This window comes from Brachycentrus maculatus, unplaced genomic scaffold (genome assembly GCF_059751285.1).
Source record: "Brachycentrus maculatus isolate JH-2025_06_01 unplaced genomic scaffold, ASM5975128v1 h1tg000635l, whole genome shotgun sequence".
In the NCBI taxonomy this organism is placed as follows: domain Eukaryota; kingdom Metazoa; phylum Arthropoda; class Insecta; order Trichoptera; family Brachycentridae; genus Brachycentrus; species Brachycentrus maculatus.
Genome location: NW_028281371.1, coordinates 101,038 through 111,894, shown reverse-complemented (window position 1 = coordinate 111,894; position 10,857 = coordinate 101,038). Strand labels below are relative to the sequence as shown.

At 33.6% G+C, this 10,857-nt stretch overlaps 1 protein-coding gene across 3 annotated transcripts; it reads right to left on the bottom strand.

Annotated features, from left to right (window-relative positions):
* Positions 1-1,469: 1,469 nt before the first annotated feature.
* su(sable) (suppressor of sable RNA-binding protein) lies at positions 1,470-9,072 on the bottom strand. Of its 3 annotated transcripts, none has more exons than XM_088274142.1 (2): positions 8,796-9,072; positions 1,470-6,204 (listed from the first exon to the last, which is right to left on the bottom strand). In XM_088274142.1, exon 2 carries the CDS (start codon positions 6,130-6,132, stop codon positions 2,317-2,319), a length of 3,816 nt encoding a protein of 1,271 aa, XP_088130268.1. In that variant the 5' UTR covers positions 6,133-6,204; positions 8,796-9,072; the 3' UTR covers positions 1,470-2,316. The 3 variants fall into 3 exon arrangements, with proteins under 3 accessions (XP_088130268.1, XP_088130270.1, XP_088130269.1); XM_088274144.1 differs by lacking the exon at positions 8,796-9,072 and adding an exon at positions 8,569-8,783; XM_088274143.1 differs by lacking the exon at positions 8,796-9,072 and adding an exon at positions 7,275-7,430.
* Positions 9,073-10,857: the final 1,785 nt, after the last annotated feature.

Here is a 10,857-nt window from a genome sequence, read left to right as displayed (position 1 = left end):
CGTTTTTAAAGTTTAAAAAGAAATCACAATGAATTAAAAATAAACATCAAGCCACTTATTGAACTTTTTACTGTGCAACAGATCTTTTTAGGTAAAACCTGAAGGTTTTTTCTCCATTTGAAAAATATTTAGTGTATTTAAAAAATAATTAAACAATAGCTTTTCATCAAAATGCAAAAACAACATTTTCTGCCCTGTAGCGGGTAAATATTAAGTTAAAAATATGCCGCTTTTGCTGGTATATAGTGCATTTTCTGGGCATTCCGAAAACACGCACAACTCAAAATTCACGATTTTTGATTTATGACGTTCTTGAAAGGAGTGAGCGATTTAACAGTATGAAGGGTTTCTGGAGATCGGATATATACTCGGTGAAGACCAAATGCCTCCTATACAATGCCTGCATTGCTCCTGATCTCTTATACGGCCGTGAAACATGGCACCTTACAAGGGTCCAGAGCAGCCGTGTACTGAGCTTTGAGAATAGCGGATCCGCAGACCAAAAAAGTTTGGGGACAGTCAAAAATCACTTGTAAATGAGCGGAGATATAAAAAAAATTTAAAAAATGCATGCTTAAGTCATTTGAAAAATAATCATTAGAAATATCACTGCCATTAACATTGCATGGAAAGAAGGTTTCAGTCACTTTTTTTATTTATTTATTTTTTTACAAAAATGTTAATAATATTAGTATATAACCACTCACCGGTGAGTGGTTACATACTTATAGTGAGTAGTTAATAATATTAGTATATAACCACCGGTGAGTGGTTAATAATGTATTAATTATAAATCAAACACAGATTTTTTGAGTCTACTAAGTTGTATTTTATTAATAAAAACACATAGAAAATTATATTGTGACAATTCGTTTGATAATGCCCTAACAAGGCGAAACAATTGTCCCAATATAATTTTCTATGTGTTTTTATTAATAAAATACAACTTAGTAGACTCAAAAAATCTGTGTTTGATTTATAATTAATACATAAATTAAAATGGAGTTCTACAAATTAAACGCCAAATCAATAAATAAATAGTGGTTAATAATATTAGTATATAACCACTCGGGGAGTGGTTATATACTAATATGATTAACATCTTTGTAAAAAAATAAATAAATAAAAATGACTAACCACAAAATAAATGCTTTAAATATGAATAATATTGACAATAATTTTTTATTGTATTTTGCGAGTGATTTTATATAAGACCTTCCTATCTTTTATTTCTAGATAGGTTCGACAAAAATATTACTAATTGTTATAATGGGATACTGCTATTTCCTTGTATATGTACGAGTATATACGGTGCAGTGTAATTTTCTATCTTTCTTTTCATCATTTATTATTTTTGCCATTCGACATTATTTTGGTGGCCACACTATAATCTTGAAACTCAATTTTAAAGTGTTTTGGAGAAAATTATTAGGTACGATGAGGGTAGAGATAATGAAATAGGAAAAGTATATAGAAAAAGGTTTATTCCTGATGTGATACATAAAATAAAATTAAACCTACGTACAAAAAAATAATTTATACATCATTTTCAGTTTTGTTCAATGTTTTTTTGCGCAATTAAAGTGTTATTGCAATAACTAAAATATATTTTAATATTGGACGCTTTTCATAAAATTAAAAGGATCCATAAATAAGACAATTTTTTAATTTATTATTATAATATAGGTTCATTTATATTTATTTATTGCTTAGCTTTTATCACCTATACATATGTATAAATATGTCATTGAATCGAGTAAAAGTTATCTAAATATAACATTATTTTTTTAATAACGTGAACTGTTACAACCAATATTCTCTCTTGATATTATGAATATCCAATGCAAAAGCATAACAAACAAATATATGTGTGGAATTTCGATGGCAAGAATGCTAACATAAAAAAATAATTTACATACAAACATGATTGTGATTATAAAAAATCGTAACAATGCTTCTAGTTTTTAAAATTAACATTTGCTGTTTGAAAAGTATTAAATATATTGTACATAAAAAATAAATCTAATTTAAAATATACTACAAATATTAAACACACCTACAAATTTATGCCTCAACTGGTTTAATATACATATAGGCTTACAACATCTGTACAAAAAAAGATTACTGTCACTAACTAAATTTAATATTTATGCGGTATTAATAAACCTTATAAAATAATTGAAATTATAATATACCAGTCATACCTACAAAGAGGTAAAGTTACTACAAACGAAGTATATGAGGAGAATTTCAAATCACACTAGCATCAGTCTAAGCAACAAGTTTGGTATCACTCGAGGCTTCATGGAAGCAGTTTTATCGGCGATCTCCCTTCCAGCCACCTCCTCCTCCCCGCTCCGTGTACCCCCGCCTGTCCCGACCCCGAGAGCCCCTCCACCTCTCTCCTCCCCTACCCCCGCGATATGGTTTGTTGTTATACTCATTTTTTTGATTTCTATAATAGTTGTTGTCCTCGTAATTGTTATCTCCGCGGAACTCGTTAACATTCCCGCCGGAATTATTATACATCCCAGAGTTGTCAAAGTTACTGTTGAAGTTCTCATTATTGAAATTAGACATCCTGGGATCGTTATCACTATTGAAAGGGGGCATTCGAGAAGAATTATCGTTATTAAAATTCGGCATTCGGGAGTTATCGTTGTTGAAATTTGGCATTCGTGAACTTGGCATATTGTTGAAATTACCAGCTTCAAAATTATGCGGAATATTCGGAGCTATTCCCAACAGCCCTGGAGCGCCTCGCGGGTCCACTCCCTGGAATCTCATGTCGAAGTTTCCCATAGGACCCATGGGGTTCATTCCCATTATCGCCATTGGATCTAAAATTCCGGGCATATTCCCGCTGCCAAAATTATCATTTGGATTAAAATTCATCGGTGGCATTATTGGAGGAACATTGTCTACCATTTTAATCTGTGTAAATTCACCTTTCTCATTCAGACTAATACCTAAATTGGTAAAAATACTAGTCAGCACAATATTTGATTTGATTTCTGATAGATCAAAGACTTTTCCTTGTGTATTGTCTTGATGGAATTTTTTCAAGCTAGCTGTGACAGATGCTAATTGTTGGTTAACAAGAATCTTTTGGTTTGAGCCTAGTTCTTTGTACCAATTAGATGATTGAATTATTGCTTGCAAGTCAAGAGGAGATGATTTAGGAATATTAGGTTTTTCGCTAGTTTCCTGAACTCTTTTTCGTGGGTCGATTCTTGCTGATTGAACTGACTTTGTCGACTTTTCTACTGCTGAATCAAGCGGACTTTCATCAATAGATAGCCTGAAGATTTTTCTTAATCTAGGATCGGACTCTGCTTGTGATTTTGGAGTACTATTTTTAATGTCTGTATAGTCAGGTCTCGGCACATCTACAATAGAGAGTTTGAAGGTAATGGGCGGATGAGAATTTATTGAACCGTCTATTTCTGAAGCTGGAGTGTAATTAGGGATAGGTTTAAATGGCAATCCTAAACGTAGATCGACATCGCCACTTCCCGGTGTTTGTCGTAGATCAATGTCCCCGAAGGATGGTAATCTGAAGTCTATGTCCTGAGCAGGGCGAAGATCTATATCTGTTCTCTTCCTTCCATCGCTGCTTCCTCCTTCAATAACTGTATAAATAGATACGAACCCCGGTTTGGGGTGTTTTTCTGTCTTTTTGATGACTTCGGAGGAACTTTTGTGCTCTGGTGACTTTTTAATATTCCTGGGATCCCTCGATTTTGAAATTTCTTTTTTAGTAGAAACACTTATATTTTCTGCTGGAGTATTATTTTTTATTGAACTCAGAAGTTTAGTAACTTCGGCGCTAATATCTATTTTAGAGAGATCACCAAGTTTTGTAATCACTGTACATGGTTCGATGGACTCAGTTTCTGTAGGGGGAGAATAAGCTTTAGGTTGATCTTCCTGCGGAGGTGATTTAATTTTAGAAACATTTTTTTCATTGCGATCCTCGTCACTCGAATACCACTTTTCATCAATTTGCAAATTATCTTCCTCTTCATCATCAGTAGTTGTTCTACGGGCTTTCTGTTCAATTTTTTTGTGAAAATTTGATTCTTGAGACTTATTGAAAATTCTAGCATCTGTATCCGACTCATTTTTTGTATCTTCTATTTCTTCGTGCGATAATCTAGAATCCGATACATATGTGAGAACACGATGATCAATATCAGATTCACCTTTATGGTTGGAACTATGAAAATCGCTTTGATCTCCATTATTAAACTCTCCGTCGCTATTTTCTATATTTTCCTTTTCAAATGTACTAAATTTTAAGGCGTCTTTAGTATACTGATCAATATCTATTGAATTCTTATTCTTTCTGGGATCTATTGAGTTCTTGCTGTGTTTATCCCTAGAGGGACTTGAACGATTAACTTGAAACCTCATATCCACATCTTGTCCCTGGACTTCATTTACATTGGGATTGGATTTCAAATTTGAAATCATCGGAGGTACTCTCATATCGAGATCTTTATTACTTTTAGCATTATTTAAGAAAGGATTGGAATTGGAAGACTGATTATGAATTAAACCTAATTTTTGTATGCTCATGGTATTCAACTGAATTTCATTTATTTGGTTCATTGTTAAACCGAGCTCGTTCAACTGTATAACTGTCAACTGACTCAATTGGTTTAAGTTTTCTATTCCTAAGTTAACTAGCTCCGATATTTGATGCTGCGTTAAAACACCATTCAAGTTATGTATGTTTAAGATATCTTGGTTAGCGGTAGGTGAGGGAGTACCGAGTAAAGATGCGGACGTGTTTGGATTATCACACCACCTTGACTGTCTGACTTTTGATAAATTTTTATGTTTATCACCGTGATGAGAGCTGTGATGATCGTTCGCATTGTAATTATTTGAATTTTCTTCATAGCCAGTAGGTTTAGGAACATTCAATTCGAAAATGGAAGGTATACCGCCTCCTTTATTATCTTTAACTATTACAGGTTTTACAGGGGAGTATTGCTGCATCAATTTGTTCTGAGTTAAAGTTACCATCATGGATGCCGAGTCCCGGCTGAGGCGGGGGAAGTCTCCGAGGATCTCTTTAGGCGCAGACTCGATATGTTTTAATAAAATATTCTTTAGATTTTCCGTCAGAGGTTTACCGTGGGCAAATTTACAATCGTCTTTATTGTTGCAAGGTAAACCGGTGTGATAATATTTACACGGAAAATCTGAATGCAGGTATAAACATTTGTCTCGTTTAGCGCAGCAATCCATGAGATAAAATTTGCAAAGTTCCATCTTCCTCGGCGGCTGAGCATTGTGCGAGAATGTGCACTCTTCCCCCTTGTAGCACTTACCCTGCATGTAAAAGAGACACACTCCGTCAGGGTCCTGCTGCGGGTGCATGTCCTGGCGGCGTGGGCGCGCTCGCGGGCGTTCGGGGCGCCGGTCCCTGCCCCCTCCCCCTCGCCCGCGCCCCCCGCCGCGCCCGCCTCGCTCCCTCCCCCGAGACCCGGTGCTCTCATCCGAGTTGTACTCTTCTTCACTCGGGTAGTTGTTGTACAGATCCTCCTGAACACAATCTTGCTTTAGAACCGGAGAAGCTCCTCTGACACACATCATCTCGTCTTCGTCCATCTCCTCGTCTCCTTTAACCCTAGGTCCTTCTCGTTTTCTTCTCTTCTTGGAGCTTTCTTTATCCGATTGGTCGTGCTTTTTGCGTTTTTTGTGTTTTCGCTTAGACTCTGTGTCGTCTTCAAATTTATCCGCATCAGGAGGCAAGTCAATGTCATTTTCTGTGCCTTTTTTAAGTGCCATTCTGATGGCTTTTTCGATGTTTCCAGCAAAATCATCCTCGATCGGAGTAGGTAAAAGAAATTTTCTATTTTTTTCCTTCTTATGAACCTTGTATTCTTTTCCCTCTTTATGGTGATCTTTAAACTTCTTTTTCTCGCGCTTTTTCATAGATTTACTGGTCGCTTTGGGAGATGTTATATCGTCTCTTTCTTCGTCTATGTGAGGAGCGAATTCAGATGAGACTTCTGCAGGAGCTGATGGAACAGTTTGTTCTACAGCCTGCTCTTCAGCGTCGGATTCTATTTCTCCATCCTCGAGGTCATCCAACATTTGCATTTCTGTAGATGTCATTTTGTACTTATTTCTTTCATCTAACTATTGGATAACATTCCTCATTTATTCACACTGCGGAATATGTTAATCCTGTAAGAAAAATATCTAATTGTAATTTTTTGGGTATCACATGAAATAGCTGAAAGTTGGAAGACAATATTTTGATAACGTATTTGACTTTGATATCTCTATTATTTTCATACTAAACTAGCTAACGCCTATCAAATCAAAGGTCAACCGTTATCGCGTTTATTTGCTTATGCATGAATACGACGCGTATTTTTTTCTGATAAATCATTTTGTTTCATATGCGAAACATGAACAAAAAACCATGTATAATATACAATACTTATATTTAGTTTATTTTCATTCATAAACTACTGTTTCGTATAAAAAAATGTATTTATTCTAAAGCTTTTTCATAATTGTTTGCATTACCAAACCAAAGTTAGTCATTATCTTGCGAACTTCCTAAATGCAAAGGAAAAAAGGAGACGGCATGCGAAGCGCTGACAACGTCGCTAAATCGATGACAAACAAAGTAAGATACAAATAAAGATGCCCACTATTCTACAATAATATGCATTTTTAGTGAATTCACCAGTAAAATTGTAGTGCAAAATATTAATTATTTTTTAATGTTCTTACAATTAAAAAAATAAAGAAAGTAGCACAGAACTATGTAAAATGAGTCATTGTTTTGACCCGTTTTCGAAATAATTAAATAAACAAAAAATACTAGAAAAACAAATTGGGTCAAATTGACACATTCTTGCAACCAAATTAAAATAAAACGTGAAGAACAAATCGGTTTCTTGAGGATTTGTGATAGAAATCGGAATAATTAAAATTGTTAATTTTAGATTGAATAAAAATGGCAACGTCGCATTATCACACAATGCTTCGTGCCCGGTAGGCGACCTTACATAGAATATAAAATGGCGGTCGATTTCTTTTGCAATTTTGCACTGATTACTGCATATCGAAAAATATCGAGAATATACTCAGCGATTAAAATTTACGACTGAATTTTATTATTAAAATAATGAAACGGGCGATGTTTACAGATTTACAGCTGGCTAAATTCTTCCTGCGTTGTGGGTAATGTCATTCAGAATATTATTTTATACGAAATAATAATGTAAAAACTAATATCACACCATTTTCCAAACATGATCTGCTAACAATGTAACACAATAATGATTTTAACATGTAGTGTGTTCGTGGTAACGCTTTACCAACAAATTCTCGCTTTGAATTGGGGCTACGGCAATAGCGGGCAGCGAGTCACTCTGTACGACGGCTATAGCTTTGTGACGTCATGAGATAAAAATACTTTCAGCTGCGAGGGGCGGACGGTCCAAGACTTATGCCGAAAATATTATGATAAAAAAATAAGAAGTCACTGCGATAATAATGATAAGGAATTTATGTGAAATTTTAAATTAGTTTTAAAATTGCCAATTCAAAATCGGTATATTACATGATTTATTTTGTTGGATTACCCGCGAGCAGCATCTTCTAGAGATTCTCAATAACGGTCGAAAAGATTAGTTGCTCAAAAAAAGTGGAAATATAAGCATTTCATTTTAGCATATCCACAATGGAATCCACTTTTTGTTGTTGCGTAAAATAAAATAATTATTTATTTTATAAGGTAACAATTATAACAAACTTAGCGAATAACTGAGTTATTACGGAGATTTAAGATCAAACACTACGTTATGATACAAATTTAAAATGTATTTACGCACGGTAAGAATAATAAAGTAAAAGAGGATTAAATCAAATATAAGATACTATCCTAACAAAATCACGTCCGATTTTATTATTTCGCCAGATACACGTTTTTATATGTGTATGATGTAAACTAAAAATATTTAGTATACTTGGAGATTGCCGTGTTTGATTCCAATACTCTCAGTTAATCTCAAACGCATTAAAAAAACTGTGGAAACTACATTTTGGTAGGAACATATCTGGAATTTTACGGAATTAATCAAATGTCATCCAATTGAAATGAATAGGATATTTTTAGAAAAAAATATATTAATGAAAAAATATTCTCGATACTCCCTAACTTCGCAAATAAAAAAAATATTTTTGAAAAGTTATTCAGAAAATTATTTCGACATAATAACAGTATTAATGACCAACAAAATCTACCACAACCATAAATTTAATAATATTAAAAAACTAACATGCAAATTGGAAATTGTTATAGCACCAGGACACTGAATGCGACCCTGGCAAGGGTGACCTTGAAAATATCTAGGTCAAAGGGAACTATGAATGTAGAAGCGAAATTAAGTATTAAGTCATAACAAGTAAAAAATATAGCATAAAGTTGTAAATAAAAAATCAACGAAAATGCGGCGAGGACAAAAAGGCAACGCCCGATCGCTGGGGTGACGCCATTTTGGATCTCACAACGATCATTTTTCGTTTCATTACCGAATTCTGCAACTGAAATGCCGTAGGGCGTAGGAACACGCGACCGAGATCGTGTCATTGCAATATACGCAAATAAAGACTCAGCTTGCATGGTCACCATTTTCAGAACGATTTTACGCATCCTCATAACGCCATGTTGCATTCACTTTACTACGTAGACGAAACGAGGGACGTACACGCATAAACATAAATCCCTCAGCAAATAATGTTCAGCAAATGAGAATTACCAGTATTTTATTAACAGTTCACTAAATGCGACTATTATTTTCCATATTAAGAAGTAAATTCATGGCATTGAAGCATTTTCGTTTTCGTGGCAACAGGTCGGGTGATTCGGGAACTATTGAAATCGAAATGAATTCTATTATTCGGGCGCAGCTAGTCGCACAGATCGCAAGCTTAGAATATGAATGTCACGATCTCGCGCTCTGTATGTGCTGCCATGAAAGAAAGATGGCGCACTATAAAATACTCTCCATCTCTTTATTGTTTTTGTCAATCCCTTCTCTAACCTGAAATGTGTTTACTCTATCTCTTTCTATCTACGTTATCTTACACTGGAGAGATAGTGGTAGATATATTTAAACTTAAATCGCAGAAACTTTTGTAGTAAGCTTATAGTGTTGCCAACTATTGTCTGCGTACCTCTCGCGCTGGCGTGGACGACAGTGCTGCCGTCTAGTGACAAAACTTTAAATGTCAAATTCAAAATAAGACCGCATTATCGCAAGGCCAAATGTGTCAAATGATTTAATGATGAATATGTTTATCCAACATGATAGTATAATAAATATTGAGATAACAAAATATAAAAAATAGATACAAATCGATAACACTTTTTAAACAGTTAACATAACAATGTTAAAAAAATATTGCCTGCATAAAATAATATCAATTGTAATACTGGCTTTTTCTTATAAAGTTTTCATGAAATAAAATACTGTATACCTATATATGGTGCCCTGTAGTCCTGTGAACATGCAAACTTCAAATGTACATACAAAAGGTCTCCTGATAGGGTAAAATTCATGAGTTGCATAAAGGTAAATTGTGTAATATAAATTTTAAATGTCTTATAAATAAACAATATTTCATTGTTTATTAAAATTTTATGAAAAAGTCTATTATTGAGCATGATAAACAAAAACTAAGGATGTCAATTGATGCAGTTGTAATCGCAGCTGATAAAATATATTATGAATTCATATCTAGGAATAAACATCGATGCTTAAAATGTACCAATTACATTTTTTCCCTGTTTTTTGCAAAACAAAAACAATATGGAGTTATTATGTTTATTCTTCGAGCATTTCATAACTGCTCATATAAGTAATAACTAGAAAAAAATATTTCTTAAGAAATTTGCAAAGATGTTAAAAAAGGCATCAAAACAAAATGGCATCGACAAAATTGCATCAATATAGAAAATAAAGAATCATTAATTATGTCAATAGGTGTTTATTTTTATATATTATAATAGTATGAATGAACATAAAGTATAATACAACAATGTGATTTTCTTGCACTGAACATGTCTTTTTTACTTCCAAGGTGTCCTATTTTGAAGCCTCAAAACTGTGTTTAAGTGATTTTTAAAAATTATTAGGTTTTTAATTTGAAATTAACTTCTTTATTTACAATATTATAGAATCATTTTATAGAGAATGAACAAAAAAGTGAAAAATAACAAAATCTAGGACGACAGAGGTAGATGTTAGACATAAATATTTTTAAAATGCAAAATATGTTTCAAAATCTGTAGATGGTTATCTTTTTTCATTATTTAGATATTTAATGATTCTTCTTCCTTACCTAAAAACCTTTATCCGCACCCAATGGTGCATATGATACTGCATCAAGTCAGGGTAGTGTTATCTTAATCATTACTTACAAGGAGGCAAGGTAATAAGCTTTGCTCCTAAGTCCAGAGTAATTTAAAATAATTATTAGTATGAAAAATCACTTATATTTATTTTGACCATTGTAAAAATTTAACCCAGGACCTCCAGCATGGTAGCCGAACACACTAACCATTATTTACATGGCAAACCCTAATTACAGAGCATTAATTAACACATTCTGTGCGCCGAACACGGCTCCTGTGTCCAAACAAATATTGCAGCCTCGTGTCAAGGGAGTCATGTTGAATAAAGATAAGAATCCAAAGCCGATTTTAAGTTTTTAGAAAACAAGAAGGAAAACACATATATAAGATGTTTAAATAGAAAGTAGAATGTGATTTTGACCAATAACATGGGTTTTCAGAAATTTGTGAATTGAAATTTATCT